This window comes from Poecile atricapillus, chromosome 10 (assembly GCF_030490865.1).
Source record: "Poecile atricapillus isolate bPoeAtr1 chromosome 10, bPoeAtr1.hap1, whole genome shotgun sequence".
NCBI lineage: Eukaryota > Metazoa > Chordata > Aves > Passeriformes > Paridae > Poecile > Poecile atricapillus.
In genome coordinates this window covers 9,158,073-9,181,146 of record NC_081258.1, presented here as the reverse complement: position 1 = coordinate 9,181,146, position 23,074 = coordinate 9,158,073, and the positions used below count along the sequence as shown (strand labels likewise).

The 23,074-nt window shown below is 42.6% G+C and overlaps 1 protein-coding gene across 6 annotated transcripts in view; it reads left to right on the top strand.

Moving 5' to 3' along the window:
• The window catches only part of ZNF423 (zinc finger protein 423), a 262,152-nt gene that overhangs the window by 233,559 nt on the left and 5,519 nt on the right, over positions 1 to 23,074 (top strand). For all 6 annotated transcript variants that reach the window (XR_009278371.1, XM_058845965.1, XM_058845963.1 and 3 more), the window contains 2 exons: positions 5,493 to 5,624; positions 7,214 to 7,329. Coding sequence is in view for 5 of the 6 variants with exons in the window: in XM_058845965.1 (XP_058701948.1) it covers positions 5,493 to 5,624; positions 7,214 to 7,329 (248 nt within the window). In the remaining variant the exon portion in view is untranslated. Of the gene's footprint in view, positions 1 to 5,492; positions 5,625 to 7,213; positions 7,330 to 23,074 lie in introns of those variants that run through there.

Sequence of the window (23,074 nt, the reverse complement as noted above, 5' to 3'; positions counted from 1 at the left end):
CTAGAAAAATCCAAGCCCCCGTGTTATCATTTTTCATTAAAGTGATGTTTCTAACCACAGTGGACAGCTCTCATATCCCTTGAAAACTTATAATAGTAAAATTGTCATAAGGATGAAGCAGAAATGCAAGATTTTATTAAACAATCTTCGGCTCATAAAAGACATCAGTGTTGTGCCATTCTAGATCATATAAATATATTTGAAAGCAGAATCATATTTCAGCAGAGAGATAAAGCACAAAAGAATATGATTAGTGGATACCAACATAAAATATTAAACCATCCAAGAAGGGATGTAGGTGTATGTTTATCCGCACGGGCAAGTCGGAGGCTGAGAGCAAGGCAAGATTTTGGCAATATATCAGTAGAGTCATGAGCACAGATATCAATGGCAATTTTTGAGTATGTGTTTTGCAGTGGCAGGGGGGTTTGGTATGGTTTCTCACAGCGCAGAGCTGGGTGTTTCTGCACAGCCACTGAAACCGCTGAGGGAACATGATGGGTGTCTTTAGTCTGCCAGAGTCGTCAAAGGGAGATATGAGCTGTACCTGGATAAATAAATAAGTATAAATAGTTTTCTTTCTGATATGTGACCAGATTATTTTCCAGTTGATTTCCAGCCAAGGTCCCAAGGGGGCCACAGATCAAAAAAAGATAAGGGTCAGTTACAAGGTTGAGCTCATTCGGTGTTGCCATAGAAACTGACCTCCAGCATCCCTGGGAGGACGGCACCCAGCTCCCCAGGTGACATTTCTGTTGCCAGGCCATCAATCCGCTGCCTTTCACTGCCTAATAGCTGGGGTGGCTGTGCTGCAGAGCGCCTCGGTGCCGCGGGCCCGCGCCGGAGCGCGGCATCTCCTCTCCCTGCTGCTGCCCCGCTGGCAAGGGAGGGGTTCAGCTGTGTCCTCCGGGATTAATTACAAAAATGCAGTGGAGCAATGTGGTCCAAATGGTTTGTGTAGCAGGTCATGGGTTTAGGCAGCAATGGTGAGGAGGAAATGTTGACTGTATGGCAGACATTGTCTTCATCCAATGTGAACATCTGCGAATTTGCCGTCCCCTTGGAGCTGTTGCAGCGTGTTCTCAGACCTTGGTTTTACTTCCATCCTTGGATTGTTTGTAGTGAAAACCAGTGGTGGAGTAGTGCCAAGCAGATGAGGGGTCAAAGTGATTCTCTGCAGGCTTTGTGTTTAAGGGAGGTGTCCATCATTGCCATCCTACCCTGGTTCCAGCCCCTTGCTCCTCACAGCCACATGGAAAAAATTGCTGGGGAAGCTCTTTCTTTTCCTACATTATAAATTTTTCCCTTTGATTTCTTATTTACTGGGAAATGAATTGCATAAACAGAATAGTTCCATGCAGTTTTCATTTTATTTCCCTGTGTTCATTCCAATTTCTATTTATTTCTACCATAATTAGAGCACACGGCCCATTTAATTCTACCAAATTTATGATCTAATGGACAGGAGAAGGTTCTCTGTGAACACAGTATATTAATGCTTTGTTACACTGAATTACAGTATTTCAAAGTTCATTAAAAGCACGGTTAACTCATGGATGTGAACATCTGAGTACAGGGAAGTAATTCCCCTTTATTGGCTTAATTTTCTGCAGTAGAGTATAAATATATGTCTGGAATGCTACAGTGTGGGATGTACATGTTGTTGTCAGCAACAAGCATCAGATTGTTTTACATGATCTCTCAAATTAGGACTATTGCAGTTATTCCATAAGGGAAATTTTTTTCTTTATTAAATCAAGTTGAGGAGAGAAGTTTTAACTAATGGTGAAGACAATGACATCTTGATTTTTGGTGTTCAGATCTTCTACTTGTTGTTGGTATAACGTGTCGGTACATGACAGCGCTAATGGGTACTTTTACATTGCCATTAATATAGTTATAATTAGAAATGCAGCTGATACAGTAAATGGGTTTAATACAGCATTATTAATTATACTGCATCCTCGCCAGGAGGCTGCTGGTGTCGGTTCTCTTAGAGGCTTAGAGACTCATTGTAATATGTATTAAATGCACATTGCTGCAGCAGAAATAGCTTTATGGAGAAGCATATTCCCACTCTAAAATGGGCAGGATGGCAGTGTAAGTGCTACTAAACACCCTATCAACATATTTAAAACTATCCTGGAAACGCACCTGAACTTGGGAACAATGAGCGACGTGCTCTGCCACCGCGGTTCAGCTGGGTCTGCGCAACCCACTAATCCTCACTAACAGGCAGTAAATTATGTACCTCCAAATTTATACAAATGCCTGCCTTTGACATCAGTGGGCACCACCCAGGTTTCACCTTCAGGATTCAGATAATCAGCTCTCATTCCTACTGGCTTCCCTCAAGACCAGTATGGAAATAAGTATGTGTCTGCCAGGGATCAAATGCTTTTGGAGACAAAAGTAGGTACTGAAAACATTACAGGATACTATCATCTCCCCATGATACTTTTACACAAAGCGCTCTGTTCCTCTTTTGGCCTGACATAGTTTCAGCCTGACAGAATCCAGCAGGCCTGCTTGTTTTAAACAAGAGCACGTCCTATTATTTTTTTGAGAAATGAAGTGTAAAATTAATGCTTATTATTTTGAGCTCAGGAAAAAAAAGGCAAGAAACCCAAGCTTCTTGTTTGCTGTGCATTGCTTGTTTAGTCCTGCAATCAACTGATCCCTCCACAGATACACTTATGAAGAAATGGGAGAAGAACTAGCATAACAAACTGTAAAAATCTGCATTTTATTTTACAAATGAGAGGGGCTGCATAATTCACTTGAGTTATGTAGATCTCTCATAGATGCTTGTCATGCTAGGAAAAAAAAAAAGCGAATAAGAATGAGGGAAATGATGATATGTTTGCAGTTGCTAGTGCCCAGCACCACACATTTGACTGTCACACCGCATTGTCAGAAAGCTTCCTTGCATGTACCTATATGATCTTATATAATTCAAGGAAGTTATTCTGCAAAGGTGACTGAGTATCCCTATACATGTGCTGTGTTTCTGTGTAAAATAATATGCTGTAAAATGCCATAGAGGAGAGAGTGATTATAGCAGCAATTCTATCTATATCTTTGGGCATTTTCATATTTTGAATACACATGCATGAAAAGAGAAACGTTTGTCATGCTAACCATGGTACTTTTTCCCCCTTTTTTTCTTTCTGGATGGTTTTATAGACACAAGAAATACATAATGGACTCCTGTGGGAGTGGAATAAAAACCCCCACCGGTGAGGAGAAGGCCTTATAATTCAGAAGTGGATTTGCAAATCAAAAGGTCTTGCCTCGAGTGGGATAAATTTCCAGATCTGCAGGAACCCATTATGTTTTATTATTTTTCATTCTAGTTTTAGTTTGTTATGGGTTTAACTATTTAAAATACTGCAGGGATCAGCCAAGAAAATACACAATCTTTGTTACCTAATTAAACATACCAAGCTTGCGAGAATATACTTTAATTGAAATGCTGAGCATTGTTTATTTTTCTGGGTTTGTTTTTTTTTTTTTTCCCCAGTTTTACTCAAATTGTAGATATTTAGGCTGGAAAAGGAGCAGCTGTCTAGTCATCAGTATGTGTCTATCTGTATTTATGAACACATGTGCTCACACAGGACCATAGGCTGTATATGAATCACTGTTTTCCAAAGACCTAGTATGTAGAGGGTAGAAAATTAATGTCAAACATGATTTCTGTGATTTATTCGTAGAAGGCATTTGTTCCATTCCCCCCAGTTCCTGCTTTGTCCTCTGCAGGTTTATTGCAGCATTTGGTTGCTGTACACAGCAGTGTGGCTGGGCATGCTCAGCATGTGGCTCATACCCCCTCCCCATCTCTTCTCCCCTCTGGAGCAGATTGCAAAATTCACACAAAGCCAGAACTTTTCAGGCAGGGGTCTGATGGGAGAATCCAGCCTTAGGCCACAGTGAGGGGAGAGGGCCTGGTTTGGAAACCTACACATTAGAGAGGGCAACATGCCCTCCCGTGGAGCCCGTGCGAGCAGAGCATTGCAAACCTCGTGGCGTCCTAGAAATATCCCATTCCCTGCTTGTGGCTCCGGAGGGAATTCATAGAGCTGCTGCCACGGAGCTACCAGCTCTTTCATCTTTCTGTTCCTGGTTCTTTCCTTTTCTCTTTTTATCTCCTTCCCAATGCACCTGTTTACTTGTCCCCACGCCACCTCCCCATTCCCCACGCAGCTCCGGTGCAGCGCTCACGGTGAGCGCCCAGTGCCCCACGGGTCCAGAGCCCAGCTGGCCTCGAGGCAGCACGGACAGCTCTCCACTGCCCAACACTTGTACAGGAGCCTTGCATCCTGATTCTACCAAAGGCTTCATAGCAAGCAATACTTTGCTTCTGTTTAGCCCTTTTAAAGATAGAAAAAGTTTTCTGTAAGTAAAGACCGTGCTTCTGAGGGCTCACATTATTCATAAGATCCAAACATATTTGGCAAGAATTGGTTCATGGAGTAATGTTTCTTAGCGATCTTGGAACTAAAAATTAATAGTCATTGATATTTGAGGATGTAAAAATAAAGCTGAGTGTAGAACAAAAGAAAGTATTTATTTTGTTTTTAAAATATGTTTTCATGAGAAGTTCACGTGCTGCCACAGTGAAGGAAAGACACTTTTTCAGGGAGTATTTGCAGAAACCAGCCACAGCATTAAAACTTTTTAGGTAGCTTCTGATTTTTATTAACTGTATTTTATTTTTTCTAAAATTCTGTGACTCCTTGCCTTCCTTCAAGAAAACCAAACAAAGGATTGTTTAGTTTTATGTGTGAAAATTGCTTTAATATTACTTCAGTACCTCTAAAGAAAAGCTCAGCTTTACCTAGAATCACGAACTTCAGTATACGGAGAAGCTTATCGTCTTGCAAAAGTGGTAGGCTTTTGAAGCAAGAGTAATAATTACAGTTATTTCACTGAGTTCAGTTAGAATATAGAGGCTTTTAAAATGGACCCTGTCTATTCAATACTTAAGATACACGAAAAGGAAATTACGCTTTTGAATTACATTTAAATACCTTCAGTGGTCTCTCTTCGCCTTGTAAAAAGCCAAGAGACACCAAAAAAAATTTACACTGATACTCTGCTCTCAGTTCCTGCTATTCTCCAATAGCTCCTTCCTCTCCTGTGTGTTTGCAGTGTACTCCGAGGTGAAGACATCACTTCATTCCTCTGTCAGTGTTGGTGGTTGAATTCGCACTATTAAAGTAATTTTAAATGCTGTTTGACTCTTTACCACGCTGTACCCAGAGCAGGGCTGCTCTCCCCCTGTGGTAGGGTTGTGCTGCGTTGCTGGAGCCCGGCAGCCCTGCGTGGGTTCCAGGGGATGGAGCTGCACCCCTGAACGCTCACCCTGCTCTGGGGCTGGGGGTCTGGGGGGCCCTGTGTGCCAGCACAGCCCCTCCCCGCCCACTGTGCTGCCTCCCCGACGCTAATCTGCTGTGTCACTAACAAGTTGTATCATTTGAACCTTGCAGAGGAAGGCATCAATCATGAGTGCAAGCTGTGTAACCAGATGTTTGACTCTCCGGCAAAGCTCCTGTGTCACCTGATTGAGCACAGCTTTGAGGGGATGGGAGGCACATTCAAATGCCCTGTTTGTTTCACAGGTAAGACAGGGAGGCCAAGACAAGCCTCAGCGTGCATGGCTAGATCCAGAAATGACACTCAGGGGATTTGTAAAGTACTGTATTCCTTTCCCTGGGAAAAAGAAATACTGTGCTTGGAAATGTTCAAATATCCTCTGTCTGAAGCTGGGGCTCGCTCTGCCGAGCAGCTTTGTGGCGTTTGACACCAAGCAGCACTGCCACATGCTGCGGGCTCTGCAAGGCCCCACAGTTCCAAACATTTACATTATGCCTTGTGCCTCAAAGGTGCTATGTGTTTCCAAGTGCAGGACTTGCAAAGGATGGACCTGCTCTTGCAAGCCCTTATCCACCTGAGCAAGGACTCTTTAAAGGCCAGGTGGCTCGTGGTCTGCTTACAGTACGGAGTAAAGGGGAGTAAAGGTTTGATAAGACCAAATTGTACAACTCCGTGGTTTTGCCAGCTATACTCTCAGAGGTTTTTTTTAAGCCCAGTTTTCTTATGGTGGCACATTTCTAACTCCTGAGAGCCTGTTAGGTGTTCCTTCTCTGTAGATCATTTAAGCTGTCTCATCAGTGCAAATGATCATGGGTGATTCTTGCTTTTCCAGGATCTGAGGGGTGCATGCTAAAGGCTGCCTTTTGTACTCTCTTCAACACAGTAGTTAACATCTGCATTTCCAATCTGTTTGAGAGATAAGGATCATGTAGGTGTCACTGTGGGCCTGTTGTCACTAAAGGAGCACAGCAGCACCTGCTATTCCTTTAACTTTGCTGGGAATAAAGTGAACCTATGTTCTTTAGAGTTTGGCCCACAGTTTGAGAAACTGGTATTTGTGTGAGCTTGGAGTTAATTTAATCCTTTCTGAAATGTGCTGTAAAAAATTTGGGGTGCATTTGTTGAATTCTGCTGAAGAAGCCATTTTCACATATAGATGACCATTCATATAAAGTGAGACAAAAATTAAATCAGATATCAATATATTTTTTAACCAGTTAAAGCTGTGGTTCAATATGTTCCACTTCAAAATTTGCCTTGGTAAAGTCAGAATAATTGTCAGTCTAGAATCACAATGCAGATGCTGTGATATTTGTGATGTTAAAAAATAATATTTTTCTTTTCTACTGCATGGGCAACCTATTTAAAAGATCTAAAAATTGTGGCAAGCCTGCCCTTTCAGATTCACATTTCTGACAGAAATGCTGCTCTAGGCCACGTTTCTTCCAGACCAGCCATCAAGGCTTCTCCTGGCCCAGTTGTCCTGCATTAAAAATGCATCTGATGCACCTGCCGTGGGCCCAGGGCTCCCCATGGGAGCAGTGACGTCCTCTCTTTGGTCTGATGAGTTCTTCCAGTTACCTGTGGACAGTGTTAGCTTTATGTGAAATATCAAAAATCCATACAGGATGTAAAGTCTGTTAGAAGTAAGCTGACTGTCAGCCTGGAGACTCTAAATTGACTACTTGTAAGGAAATTCTGCTGAACCAAGTGTATCGGCACTTCTCTGGCAGATATCCTTGGACCTTTTACAATTGCAGAGACTCTGAAGTGCAGTTCTAGGCGAGGTGCCTTATATGAAGTAATGTTAACTAACTGTACTCTGTTGTTTCAGTTTTTGTACAGGCAAACAAACTGCAGCAGCACATCTTTGCAGTGCACGGGCAGGAAGACAAAATTTATGACTGTTCCCAGTGCCCACAGAAGTTCTTCTTTCAAACAGAGCTTCAGGTATGTTTACAAGAGGAGTAAAAACAAAACTAAAGCTGTTGATTTCTCTCTACAACCGTCACCCTTGCGCAGCATTTAGAAAAGGTGCCTAACCTTGTTATTGTCTCTTCTGCCCTTAAACAGTCTCTCAGTCTCCTCCTGCCTCCCTGGGTACCTGGAGGAGAAGAGGGTCTCTGAGCATGGCTGGAATAAATAAATAAATAAGACAAGACACATATCATGATTTATGAGTATTTCTCTTGACAGTAGTGTTGCTACATCCTTACATATCTACGTCAAACACCTTGTAAATAATTTCTTTTTCTCCGTTAATAATTTAGGGACTGATTAACATACAAAGACTAAGCAAATGGTAGCTGCCCTATCCCCTTCCTCGCTGCTAAATCATAAGTAAAGGAATTTTCCCTGCTGAGGTATGAGAAAGCGTGGGTGCAGCTCGATGTGATGCTCAAGCAGAGGCTCCTCCCAGGCAGTAGCACGTTGCCAAGCTGTGGCTCTGCACCAGGCCTTCCACATCACTTTCCCTGGCAGCACTGGGGGCTGCAGCCACAGCAGTTGTAGCCTCCACAGAGCCAGTGCTTGCCTCACACCCTTTCCTGGGGCCACAAATCCTTCTGGAGGGGCTGGACCCTGACCTGGGCACGCTGCTGCAGCTACACTTGGAGCCATGGCAGGGAGGCTGGGGGTTAAATCCCACCAATGCCCTTGGTCTAAACCCACACAGGCACTGAGGCTCCCTGGTGTGTGAGCATGGTACCTCTTGGGCAGTGCAGCACCAGAGCCTGCCCTGCCAGGGAGCTCGTGGGGAGGTGCCCACCCTGGCTGGCCTCCTCACACCTCTCTCACCTGTGCAGCATGGCCACCAAAAACACCCCGCCCATGCCCTGGGAAAGGCGGTCTTTTTATAGAATGGTATCATATGCCTCATTTAAATGTATTAGCTTTATAAACCATGATTTACTTAAACTTTGGAGGGTTTTTATTTATCTAGCTGAATTCCCAAGCTGCTGCCTCTTGTGTTGTGCTGTCATGCTGTGGAAGGATGGCTGATCTTTTCACTTTGTTGATTTTATTTTTTTTTCTCCCAGGGGATCCCGCCTTTCCCTTGTTCTAGCGACCTGATTTGCATAAGTGTACAAAAGTTTTAACTATACCTTGTTAATATTTTAATAAAGTCAGCAGATTTTGGGTTTGTCTGTTCTCACTATGAACGTTTTATGAAGGCAGCAGTGGCTTGCAAAGACAGCTTTGATTTTTCCTCCCATATCTCCCTTAAAGTGGTGTTTGGTCAAAATGCCAGGACAATTAAAATGGGAACACTGGCTTCCTAGGCCACTGCATTAACCTTTAGAATCAGATGATCAAATAAAGAGAACCTGCCTAAATTATAGTCTAAGCAGCCTGTTTTTTGCAATTACAGATTTTAATTACATAGTGTTTCAGTAGTGAAGTTTTGTGCATTGCACAATTGCTGCAAATGTCAGCTTTAATCATATAAATTAGGATTGTAAATTTTCAGTTTTTATGCAGGATTTTTCTGCACTCAAAATTTTTCTGCTTATAATAATTCATAATAATTACATGAGGAGTTTTGAATGATGTTGGCTGAATGAAAATTCAATACTTAGCTGCACAGTCTTAGTCTTTATTTCAGTAGTGACTCAGAAATGTGTGTTTACTTTATGCCAGGGAATTTACTAATGCAAATATTAAAGCCAAGGAGGACACAAAATGTGTGTATAAATCTGTTAGAAATGCTTTAGACTTTTGAACCAGACTGCCTTGGCATGATTATCTCATTAGTTTCTGGTGTGTAAGCTGCCTGCTCTAAATTCCTGAACCGTTGGTTACATTTTTGTTGAGTAATGAAGATTTAGCATTATTTTAGTGAACCAGTTGTTCAACTGCTACTTAGGGTTAAATCTGCATAAACCTTTCTGTATCTTTAACAGTGCAATTATCTTATGTGAGCAAATCAGCCTCCATCAAGGGGTTCCGCTTGATGAATTTGACTGTTCAGTTCTGAACTTGCTTTCCTACTGGCATGAAATAACTGGTATCAAAATCTGATCCTACACACTGTTTTCCTTCTTTGTATTTTAAAGTGAAACCACTGAAAATACTTTTTAAAAAATTGAACATTCAACTATTTCAAGAAGAAAATCAGAGTGGGGTGGTTGTAGAAAGGCAGGAAAAAACAAGGAAAGTGGGAGAAAATGACAGGCAGCAAAGGGAAAAGGTAACTTTTAGAGATGTCACAGACTGGCATGAACTAGCCTTGCTGATTTTTGAGCACTTCTTTCAAACAGGGTAAACACCATGTGTGCCATGTGATGAGAAACTGTAAATGCTGTAAATGTACTTTTAGTGGCTGGTGCAGATACTGCTTTGGTAGCTTAATGCTCTGGAAGTGATCAAACTTCCATCAAACTGTGCTGCTGAGCTCGTATTTTAATACAGGTTTTTGCTTTGAAGTTTACATCATATGATGGAGTGTAAAACCAAGGCTTAGGAACGCTTCGAGGAACTGAACTTGCTCTATAAATGGTGCAAATTTTGGTAAGAATCTGGAGCAATGAGTCAGTGACATTACTTTGATGATATTGCCACAAGAATAGAAAACAGAATGCTACTTAACTGCTTACATTATCTCACTGGAAATAAGGAAAGAAAACATGGGAAGGTTAAGCATGAAACACAAAGGAAAGAGTGTGTGTGATAACCCCACACACCCTTAGGGCAGAAGAGGAAAGGCTGGCAGCTCTGTGTTTTTCACATCCTCACTTTGTACAATTGACAGCTATGAATATCATGAAATTCTCCTGGAAAAAGAGTGAATTTATAGCTCATATATAAAACACCAAGGCTATGGCATTTCATTCCCCCTACTGAAACATGCTCACTGAAACAAGTGTAGAGGTGGAGGGCTGGGGTTTCCTTACATGTTGGGCAGAAGGAGCCCTTTCAGGCAGATCCCCATCTCCAGGAGCTGTGCTGGGAGCTGCTGGTCCAGCTCCTCAGAGGCATCCGGAGCCACAGGCATTCGGACATGGCAGATGAGCTTGCTCTATGACAAGTGCAATTTTGATCTTTGCTGTTTAATATGTAGCAGGGAGCCCTGCCAGACCCAAAGATGGTTTGGAAATAATGACACATAATGGGTGCTGAGAGTTATATTTGTGGTACGATTCACAGCAAAGAAAGATCCCTCCTGAACTGTTTGCATTGGGAATTGTATTAAGCAAATTGTGACTGAGCAGTGATTTCCAGAGAAAACTTGAGGAGGATTTTTGTGCATACTCTTTTTGCCACACTGCTTTTCCAAGGAGCCATCATATAACCAGTGAAGTATTTGTATTTAAAGGATTAATTCCTGCTGTTTGCTTGTGTACTGTTAATCATACTGTTTCCTCCTAAATGATTACAATTGATGAAAACTAAGGCAAGGGATGTAATAAACAATGCGCAAATAATCCACGTACCAAGGGAGCAGGGTACCTGCCAGGTCTTTCCTAGCACAGGTGTTCAGGTGTTTTATTGCCTGCTATGAATAAAGGGCTTTCTTTTCTGCTCAGATTTGGAGATATGTCAAACCACTAAATTAAGAGAGCTTCACTAGAGGAACGTGCTGTCATTTTAAATGCCCAGTTTTTTAAACGTACACATATCAAAAGGAGCTACTATACCTCATTGGCTAACACTGTGGTCTGTCTCCCCTCTCGTTTTATTTTATGTGAAAAGCTAGCAATTTTCATATATCCATAAACAGGAATGAGCTGCTGCACAGAAATTGCACTCATTATATTAATAATGATTTACTATGAATGTCCTCCAGGGGCTTGATTTGGTCCACATCAAAGTCCTTGGGATTCTTTCTGCTGATTACAGCAGATCAAGCCTTAAGCAGGTTTTCTCTTTTTAAGTCTTCGTTTAATGTCTTGATGTTAGATGTGCCTCCTGTAGAGGACGTGACCTGCCCAGGAGAGGGGGCACCACTGCGAGCTGCCCTATGGCCTGAGGTGACCCTGGGGGGACACAAAGGAGCTGTTCCCTGTGCTGGCCTCCCTGGGAGGGGAGCAGTGGGGAGCAACATCTCCAGCTGCTCATGCCAGTGGTCCTTGGGGCCATCTGGGTACAGCAGTGCCCCCTGAAGCACAGAGGGGAACAAGAGCCCCTTGGCTTGGCTGTGAGCCACCTGCCCACAGGTGAGTCTGCAGGGCTGTGTCCAAGGGCTCACTTCCCCACCAATGGAGCACTGAAGAAAGACTTTGGCAATTTTAAGTCTGTACCCAGCCAGATCTCCAGCTCCTACTTGAAAAATGGACTTTACCTACTTTCAGGGGGTATAAGAAAGCTTACTTAAGTAGAAATAAAATTTTTCTTCCAACCAGCCCCGTGTGCTTTCAACAGTGCAGTATCTCAGTGTTTCTGGGCTCCAGTGGCCATTCAGGCAGTGAGAGAAAGACAATTCCATGTATCTTGAGGAAGTTGCAGAAAATGTTTCTCCATGAGAGTGTGTGGATGTCAGGACAAATGGGATCTGAAATATGTCTCTTTCTCAAGGCAGTGCTTTCACTTGATGTAACTTTTGCTGTATTTTAGGACTTAGTGTGGCTTAGATGGCAAACACCAAGAGCTTCTTAATAAAAACATATCATGAGCTCTTTCTAAATTTCATACAAAGCACACACAAAATAATGTGTAGAACTAATTTTCTGCAAGTAACATCCTTTCTTTTTTCTTTTAAAGCAGATTTCTTATCTTTTCATTTTGCTTTTTGATAGGTTTTCAAGAACCTGTTAGCTATTTTTCCCTCTTTCTTACTTTTATTTCTTATTTAAAAAAAAATTAAAATGTCATTACTTCTTTAAAATTGTGAAAATTACCTAGTCAGTTATCCTAGCAGATTTGGCTAGCATTTCTTAAAAAAATGTTGCTATGGTGCTTGGAGTATTGTTAAATTTTAATTATTAGTAGTTACAAAGCTAATAAATTACAAGACTACCAAAATCTATTCCAGCCATATTGCTGGGTTTCATTCAGACGCAGTCAGATAATTATAACTAACAATAATTAAAAATTAAAAGTGCTGTAGGCACATACCCATCATGTTGAGTCTGCCTGCCTGAACGTTCTTTATGGACTGCAAAACCACGAGTTTTATCTGTGATCTGTTTTCACAGTAGGGAAGAGCTTTTACCTATAAGGTCTCTGGTTTTCAATGTGTGTGTTTAAATTCAGAGGAGGAGGAGGAGGAATATGTGGCTGTTTGAAAATTTAGGGTTAGGAACAGTCTCTGTTAAGGACCAAAGCTAAGAAACACCATTGTAGACTACTCGAGGCTGGTGCTGGGTTTGCAGCAGCTGCAGTTGTGGTTCCATGCAGGGGATGCCAGGGGTTTCCTGGGCCTGGCATCCACAGAGGTTAATGCAAAAACAAGGGCTGTTCATGCTCACGCATCTCTGTGTGATTTGTCAGCACCTTTTTCCCGTGCACGCAGGCAGGGGCTGTTGGAACAGTAGTGGAATCCAGACCGTGTGGCCTCTTTGCGTGGCCATCTCTTCTGCAACAAAGGATGGTGCAGAAATCTTGAATTGCCCTGTGTGTGGCATAGTGCCAGGGTGTAGCATTTGCATTTGGAAAGATGGTTCTGATCAATATATTGCTGCATCTTTATTTTGCATCCTGTCTGAGGTGTCTTCAGTGAGAGGCAGAAAGATTTGTCTGGCACTGGAGCAGCACGGCCTGTAACAAAAACCCCTCCTTCATTTCTTAAACATTAGGGCCATTATGTGGCTGGCCCTGGCTAACAAAGTGCACACAACTTCACATTAACACATGCAGAAAACCCAGCAGCCGTTCAGAGTGGAGGAAAAAAAGAAGGGAGCCAGGTGAAAGGCATCGTTTTAGTCATTAATGCACTTAAGCGCACCCAAGTGTCAACATGTGTGATCAAGTGTAAGGAGGCATGTCGTTCCAATGTGGCAGTGCTGGCACACAGACGGGGCTTCCTCCAGCAGAGATGGCACTTGGATCTGCTGCTCAGGCTGCCCAGCTAAACCCGTCGTTGCCTGTCATCTATGCCCTAGGGCAAGGGTCCAACCAACTTTTGCGCAGGCACCATGCCATCCCAACAGATGGGCAGGAGTGTAAGCCGCCAAGAGACAATGTATATGCATCAATTGTGTTTATTGAAAGCACAGTTCCTGGCTGGAAATGTTCAAATGTCTATTTATTTTGAGATAAGATGCCTTTAGTTAATGGGTATGGAAATGCAGGCTTAGCTTTGAATTAATTACTTTATATACCTTACAAAATACAATGCAGACGTGAAAGTGTAAGATGTGCTGATTATGAGAAGATCTGTTAAAGGTCTGTCGTGACAGAGTCCCCCCTAAAATTGACTCAATGTGCCAAGGTGTTACTTGCCTCTAAATACCAGGGACCAAATTTTGTAGGTGCTGCACATAACTGAACAAATCTCTGGCTCAATATCTAGTGATATGCAAGGAGCCAGTTTTTCACGCTGGCAGGTTTTCCTTTACACACAGTTGTATAAGCTCACCTCCCCTCTTAGTGGTGGAAAACACTTTTACTTTTTGGGATAATGAGGGTGATACATTAACCCAGACCAAAGCTAGACTACTTTACACATCTCACTGAAGAGGTTTGTTTTCAATGTGACAGAAAGAGAGGAAAATCATTTAATACGCTTTTATATTTGACAGCATTGCTGCCCACCAGAAAGGGTAAATTATGGAAGCATCCAGAGAGGAGTCTGTAGGCACACATTAAAGGGTGTTCCCTTCCCCTGCTTCTTAGCTTTATTCAATTAAGACTTGTTAGTGTTCTTGAAAGATGTGCTTTGAAGACCCTTCTGAATATACAATTCGATATTCATAAGGATCCAGGCACACTATATGTAAATAAATAAAGCAGGAATGTTGTACTTCCAGATACATTAATGTGTTCCCATCCTCTTGGAAGCAGAGCACATGGGCTGTGTTAAACATCCATCCTGACCAAAAGGAGGAAGCACAGGAGAAGAAATGAGAAATGGATTTTCTTTCAGAAAGACCAGATTGCACTCTCTGGTCTGGCAATAACAATTACTAATGACATTTAGAGAGAAATTAAGGATGAGAAATACAAGTTGGCATTTCAGCAGTGCCAGTCAGTAACATTGCATCAGAGCTCACAGGAGAGATGAGAAAAAGTTTAGGGATGGAAAATTAATTTTGTTATGTCAACAATTAACAAATACCTTTTCTTCATTCTTTACCACACTATCACAAATTACCACTGTGATAATATTTAGCAGCTGCTCAGGTGAATGAAAATTTCAGCACTTTGAAATCCTTATTTCTGGAGTCAAAAGCACACGTTTATGTTTTGCTGTGTTTTGTTGAACAATGAATGATAGAAAGAGGTTCAGACTGACCAGGGAGCTCTTGGATCTGTGTAGCAAGAAAATTCTGTGTATTCTCTCTGCAGATCCCTGTGGTTCTCATAACCATGAATGAATTAAGTTTACTAGCACATTTTCTGAGGTTGTTTTTTCCTGTTTTGCAAATTTGGAAAGGCAAGGTTGAATATACCTCATTCCATGCAAGAGGATTTTGGAGGAGCCAGACATAAAGCCCTGGAAACCTCAGACCTTTTATTCCAAAGTCCTTCACGTGTTCACAAGGTGACATCCCTGTCCCCACAGGAGGGTGGTAGGAAGCCCTGTTTCCTGCTGCTCTGTGTGGAGGCTGGAGCACAGGGGCCATAAGCTGTGGGGTTGTGAGCGTGGCCACGGCACAGCTGGCTGTGCAGGAGCAGTGTCCTCAGGGACAGCACAACCGGCTGCCCCTGCTTGGCCCTGCCAGGCTGGGTAGCACATGTCTTTGTAAGCAGGGCAGAGTCCTTAAAATAGGAACAGAAGGCTTGTGTAACATGTAGACAAATAACTTTTTTTCCTTTTGTTTTCTCTCTGAAATGTCTTGTCAGAGATTTTATTTGCTGGTGGGAAGAGATCTCTGATCCAGCCCCTTTGATTTTCTCCTGCTGTAGTAGCTGCCGTGGAGCATAGTTTGGGGTCTGAGCACAGACTAGCTCTGTTGCCTCCTGTAAGTGTCGCTAGCATCCAGAGGAACTGACTGTTTTTCAAAGGAAGAGGGATGCTGCACTGGAAAGGGCAGAGTAAAAGCATTATTGAAAGAAAATAGTGGAGCTTGATCAGCCTCAGTTTTAAAGAGCTCATCGAGGGTGCTGTACAGCATCCTTTTAAAAGTTCAGTCTCTTCGTTTGCTTGCAAAGACCAAAATGGGGATGCTTGTCAGACATAACAGAATATGCCTGAGTGTTTTCACAAGAAATGTCTAGATCATTAAATATAATAGGTCTCAGCTGCAGTTTTGATCACTGAAGCATGCACACAATTCATCACAGCAAATTAGGTACGTCTTTGTAACTTATCCTTCTGCAATTTGCTGGCACTTCTAGAGAGGTGAAACTTATATTGGATGTGCTGCAGAAGCCATTTCAGATAAAATATTCTGTGTTTATTGCTGGAGAACAAGGATTCCCTAATAACAAAAACATGGAGCAGTGTATGTTTCTGCTCCTGCATCCTGCAGAACCAGCAGTAGTACCAGTAGAGATCCCCAGCCACATTCATTATTTATATATTTCAGTGAATTCCTTGTCTGCAGTAAAAGAGATATAAGCTTCAACATCAGTCTGTGCCAAATTCTATACTACAGCCCATTCAGAAACCTGAGGCAGCCGTGGTTCTCAATCATTACACAGACCATTTATCTGATTGGAGTTTTGTCCTCTCTGCCTTGCTGAAATGTTGCGTGTTCTTTAAAAGCTGAGTTTGACCTTTGGAAGAAAAGGCATTTGCTATTTTAATTTTAGGGTTTTTTTTAGAGAAAACCTGAACCTATTAAATGGAAATTGGCATTAAAAAGCAGCGGAGTTATTGAAAAGCATTTACTTTAATACTAGAAGAGAACAGACGCTAGTGGACTCAAAAATTACATTTCAGTGGACTCATCAGTTTCAGTAACTAGTTAATCTGTGAACAGATGGATATATTTGTAACAGTTAACAGGAATTCATACCCTGGAATTTTACATTTGCCCTAAGAGCACTGCTATCTTAGTTGCTGCCTTGAAGGGTTTGGAGATGCATTTTATTTTTCTGAAAAAAGATATATTTGTTTCTAATTGCAGAGGTTTCTTACATCATAGAAAGCGCCTCAGCATTCAGAAATGTGAATGATATATAGCTTCTATGTAAGGAAAATGTTGTAAAAGAATCCCCAGTACAGCTGCTGCAGAAAAAATAAACATCTCGTCCTAAACCTAGATAAACCCCTGTGGACTGAGAAAATAATTTTCAATAACCAGATATTTTTAACTCTGTGTATGAAGGTAGTAATCACACACAGTCACCTGTATTTGCATCTGGGGTCTGCCACAGTCTAATTGCTTGTCTCTTTCCACCACCGCCCCCCTAAATTTTGAGGCTACTGGTTAACTGAGCAATGCATTAAGCACTCCATCTCCAAAACAGAAAGAAATACTGCCCTAGCCTCTAGCATGTGGCATCTTTAGGTTTCAGGGATTTCGTTTAAATCTGAAATTTATGTCCAGGAGAAATAAATTATTAGATTGTAAAAGCAGCTGGGGAGGGAGTAAATATAGTCTCTTTTGTCCTCTATATCATTTCCCCAGGAAGATAATAAATGTGTGGAAAGCATCTTGTGTTTCCTCAGTCATACAAATGTTGTGTGTGTGCTGTATTTCAGATGTGAAGCCTAGACTCCAGACAGGAAATCCTGGAGTGATACTGTACTGCTGTTGCCTACTGCTGTGGTGCTGGTGGAGGCCCCATCACTTTTACTGCTAGAAGGAATTTGAAAAATAATTTCATGAAGAAATTTAAAAGGCCTTGTGTGTACCCCTGATTTCCTGAGTAAGAGATTTAGGATGTAATCCTAGGGTTTATCTCCTCAGCCAGTGAAAGGAGCAGCAGCCCTGGCTGCTGGAGAGAGCTGAGGACAGGGGTCCTGCCCGGTGACCCCATCCAAGGGCCAATTTTCCCAGGGGGATTTTAAAGACCCTAAGAGATAGACTCCTGTTAATTCCTCCCTGTCTTATCTGTTCTCATTCTTCTGTGAGGTCAGATACGTGGAGCAAGCATGATGAGTGGCCAGGAAAAAAATTGGGTCTGAGAAGAGCAAAAGGATAAGGAAAGAGAAAGTTAGAAAGTCAGTGGTCTACTTGCTTTTCTGTACCTGGCTGTGTATATAGGGCTATCCTGCACCTCCATGCTCTTGTCAGGAAGGCTGTCAGTATCCTCAGCCCAGCCCATCTCATCTCAGGGATCTGAAAACAAGCCTGGAACAGCCTTGATGTTTGCTCCTTCTGTTATTCCTTCCAGAGAAGTATATTCAATCATATACTATTGTTTGCCTAATTATACCCTGCTTTAACATTGTATTTTGAAAGTAGTTTTATATCTCCCTTTGACCAGAGGAGAAAGGAAAAACAATTCAGAATACAGCTTCTTTTCATGTTGTGCCTGTTCAGCTTTTGTAAAATGAGAAGGGGATGGGAGTGTTTGGGCAGGGCTGGGTGCACGTGTACAATGACCCAACCTGGGCTGTAACCTCCAGTGGATGGATTGTTAATGTTCTCTTCATGTTTCATGTTAATGGAATAACTTATGAGATACTAAACTGTCTATCCTCAGTGAGGTGATGGGGCTTTACTGGAAAAATCTGGATGATAGAGTGAGATGGTACGTGCTGATGGGATCAGAGTAGAGACAGCTCGTGGCTCTGTGCAAGGTCAGCTTGGGTTCAGCGAGGCTCTGTCACCCCAGCTCTGCATGAGCCAGCCCAGATTTGGCAGCAGCAGTCCTGAGCTTATCACTCAGCTGTGCTTGAGCTGATGCACTGTGGAGTGTGTTGTGTCTTCTGTGCCACATCCTGGGCAGGCAGTATGGACACCCAGAGGTCACCTCCGTGCAGAGCCTGTCCCCGGAACACCATCGCCTTGGCTTTGCACTGAGCAGGAATGGCCAAAGCAGTGCCTGCAGTGCCAGCCCTGGGGGACAGCTCTTGCCTGACCACCCAGCCTCCTCATTTGTTTCTGCTGCACAGTTAAACCTGAATAAATTGCCATGGGCATTGAGGTTTGGCTGTGTATGGCATATCTGTCATCAGTGTGTTACATTATTGTGTCTCCAAATGGAGCAGTGAGGTTATTTAGAACATATTTACTTCTGAAAAATGTGTCCTCCTTTGGGGCCAGCACATTCTCTTAGTTGTTGCATGAAGTCAGGATTGTTTAAGACGTGGCATCTTGCTGTTTAAAAGGCAGATTTTCCTGAGACTGGTGACACTGCTGTAATGGAGTTGTAATGGCTGGAAAATCCCATTTAACCCAGTTGTTTCACACATGTGCCACAGCAGTGTTGCTTTGCTGTTTTGTCTTATGATGTCTTGGAGGAAACAGCTCATGTTGATGATATTTTGGCCCCTCTTTTACTTACAAGAACAAATTCAGCATGGCTCTTTCACACTCCTAGCTCCTCCAGGGTTAATTCCTTGCGGCAGTGGGCAGTGGGCTGAAGACAATCCTGTCTGCAGATTTCTGCTCTGTTGGGGGCATCTACACTAATGGGGCAGCATGTAAAGCACTTCTGTAACTATGGCCTTGCTATTTTATAGCAAAGCTACTTGCACTGGAGGATTTTCATTCCCCTTTTGAAATAAGAAACCAGCAATAACAACTGTGATGTCCAAGGCAACAGGTCACTGACCAGCGCCGTTTTGTTGGCCCAAGCAGTGTGTGGGTGCCACATGACAGGAATATTTATCTGCCTCTAAGTGTATCCATGCCACAAGGCAATACAGTTTGTCAGATCAGTATTCCATTAGAGGGAATTTCACTTTAGCCGCTGCTTCTTAAAGGAACTACTGGTCAAAAGGCTGTGGTCCTGCTGCAGGCAGGTGCTGCTTGTGTCAAGTCTGGCTGTCCACACTTGCTTATTTGGCTCAAGGAACTTGGTTCAGCTGCAGCTCCCATCAGTCAGTGGAGGATGTTGCCTAAGTTATGAATGTGAGACCTGGCCCTGCCGATGTTTGCGTTAAAATTCACGGTTAAGACAGAAACTGTTTTATACCTGTCTTTAATACCAGGAATACCTAGCTGGTGCAGGGAAAAAAGCAGCAAAAAGTAATCAGATGGTGTTCAGTGACCCTTGCCATACCAGAGAACAGGAAAGAAGTTTTAGGTTCAACTCCCAATTTCCAGGCTTCTGTTGATTTATATTCCCATGGAAACAGTCACTCAGTGAAGCTTTGCCCTATGCATTTTAACTTCTAAAGGTGCTATGTAAAGTGTTTCCCTTTTACTCCAGGTATTTTTTGAAAAGACACCATCCTGTTCCTATAATAAAGACCCAATCAGGAAATCATTTGGTGTTTAGAGGAGCCACAAAGTGTTCCATAATGATGACTCCAGCCCTCACAATAATGAACAATTAACTGGCTTATGTGATATGATTTACCTTAGATCAAGGAGGAATTAATGAGATAAGATTTGGATTGGTTTCTAAGAAATCAACAATTCATGCTTTTGAGAGGAAAACCCAATAAGGATTTGTGGAAAATGGTTTACCTCTTGAAAATTACTTTGAAGTGTTGCTTCCCTGAGTAGGACCTGTAAGTAGACTGGAAACAGGTCAGCACTGGGGTGTGCATTGGGGTTTTTGGTGTAGCACAGGCAAAGGAGTGTCCCTGTGGGCAGGAGATGCTTTCTGTGATTACTGTGGCTTAGGTTTGAAAACAGACTGGCAGTGGGTGTTTTCATTCTCGAGGACAGCTTTGGAGGGTCACTTCAAAGCTGGGCACAGGGCACAGGGCATTTGTGCTGCTGCATGCCGGGTTTGTCACACGTCGTGGAGGCGCAGGCGTGGCTGTGACCCCGAGTGTCTGTGGCATCAGCTTCCCAGAAAAACATGGACTGACCAAACCCAGCTTAAAGCAGCACCATTGTGGGCAGAGCACTGTGCTGGGATCCTGCAAACCATTTTCTGCTCTTGGGATTAGAAATGGCTCTGGAATCCAGTCAGGGAGTATCAGTGGGGCTGAGGAAGGAGTGAAGGTATTCTAAAAATATTATGGTTTCATGCACTTCTGACAACAGTAATTAAATTTGTCCCTCTCACTTTATATTTAGGAAGTGTAAGGTTCTTCCCTCGGCTTAGTTTTGATCTTGTGCATGGCATACTGGAGACTACAAGTTACAAGGATGCCGATAAATTTGCATTTCTGAGTGAAATTCTCAGGAGCGTGCGGTCCCTTAGGACAGGTATTATTAGCTCCCTGGTTTCATTGGGTGCCTCAGTGAATCACGGTGTGTTTACAGCTAGTTTCTCAAACAGAAAGACTCTGGTTATCTCTTAATAATGTATTCCTCTGTGTTTTTTTATTTCCAAAGTGCTGTGGTAAGGAGATTTTCCCAAAGGCTTCAGTTTGCTTTGTGCTTCAGCATTTTACCCAGTGTTTTTGGAAGAAGTGTGTAGACTTTTCGGTGAGGCATTTAATAGAATACAAGAGGCTATGCCAGGCTTGGGCTGTGCTTGGAGTTCACTGTAATAGGCTCAACTCAGTTTATTCTGAGTTTTAGAGAAGAATAGAGATGGCAGATCTAGAAGACTGATGATACAAAATTATTAGTCTCAAGTGGAAAGAGGAAAGCATGTTAGCTGAGTTTTCAAAGTCTGATTAGGACTAAACAACCTGAATTAGAAGAGAAATTAAATTTATAAATCATTTATTCAGAATAACACAGAAACGCCTCTCAGAACTGAAGAGTGGATTCGAATGGGAGCAGCAGCAGTGTCGTAGGGAACTGAAGTGGAGGCAGTGCAGCGCTGGGCACAGAACAAAGGCCGGCCAGGGTGGGGATGCGGGGCTCTGCCAGGCTCTGCACACCCGCACCCGTGCAGCCCGTGGAAAAGAGTTATTTAGAAAAAGCAGTCAGTGTTTAGGCAGTCACGTGTGGAACGGCTCTCCCTCCTTGTAAATGTTCCGAATTCTGAAGCTTCCCTTTGATGCCGGATGAAGGGCCAGGTCCTGGTGACCAGAGGAGCCGGGCAGGTTTCTGGGGATGGCTGAGGCACCCCCAGGTGAGCGGAAACTGCTCCCCTGTGGGTACAGAAACCCCAGGGGCAGCTCAGTCCTGGCACAGATGAGCGTTTCTGTGTCCCAGTACCAGTGAAAGGTGCATTTACCCCTGGAGTAATCACGTGCAGGCATCAGAGTAGCTCAGAAGCAGCTATTTCCATTGGAAACAGGCAACTCCGCTTTTCAGCCGACACCAAACCTCCAGGCATATTTTCTTAGACACTCAAAATGATTTTTTTTTTTTCCTGGTTCAATAACTTGTAAAGGACAGCTTTCTACCTGCATTTGTTGAAGTGCCATCTCAAAGTGTGCTGACACAGGGACTGACTGACGTATGGCAAGTTATCAGCTGCTGAGAGATGAAGGAAGCCGTAGCACAGGCAGCCGTTGCCTTTCACAAAGGATGTGCCGCCTTTCGTTTGCCTCTACCTCCATTTCAAGGGACTCTTCAAATAAAGAAGGGACATGTGAACCTGTCTTGCCTGACAATTTTTTTTTTTTTTTATTGTATACCATGATAACTTGGAGTTCACTTGTTACAAGCATTTTATGTAGTGGGTGAAATACCAAGGGAAAGGAAAGAAGTAATACTGTGCTGCCTGAAAAACTATGATCTAAACATATAAATGTCACTGGGTAAGTTACCTGAAACAACTGGAAGGGCAATTAACACCTGGTTTTATGAGAAACATTGGTTACCACTATCAGTTTTAATGAAGTGTATTAACTAAATTGTGTTCTGAGTATTCATTCAGCCCTGTTTATGGCACACTCTTGAGTACATTTACTGTTTGTCAGAAGTGCAAACTAGTGAACATATGAGGCTTTAAGACAGGCCATCTGTTAGTCTTAGACCCTTGGATAATTGTCAAACAGTTCTAAAAATAAGCACATACAAACTGCAAGGGGGTGCAAAGGTGATTTTTCTTTAGAGTCTGATAGCAAAGGGAAAGTAGCAACCAGAAATTAAAATTAAAAATAAATAGTTTTATCCTGTAAAGCAAGCTTGCTCTCTTCTCCTTTCTTTCTTTTTCACTTTCCCTTCCCACCCTCCTCCTTCAGTGTGCCTTTTTTTTTTAATTTAGCTTTTTTCCGCTTGCTCTTCTGGGTCATGGCATCCCTTGAATGCCTCTCCAGTTTAGGATTAGAGCAGCACCAATTTAAGGCTCACAGCTTTCTGTAGAGAGCATAATCTCCAATGGCTAAAGCAAGGGTCGTCTTGTGTCCTCTGCCTAAAGTAATCCCTTTATAAAGTCAAGGAATAAAGATTTTTATCTTTATGGATTGCAGTTAAAGGGAAGCAGTACCTGTGCACATACATGTGTGTGCTTATGGATATGTAATGAGTAATAACAGCTGAGAGATTTATTTTTGGACCAGTTTGAATTCAAAGATGCAAAACATTGGAAAAAAGATTGCTGCAGATGGTATTTCGTAAATATTTAGACACTCTAGCTTATGTTTGTAGCAGTTTGGAGGTTTTGTTTTGTCTTTTTTTATATATATGTTCAAATCTGAGACAAACCTTTGCTTCAAGTCAATGCTTGAATCTGA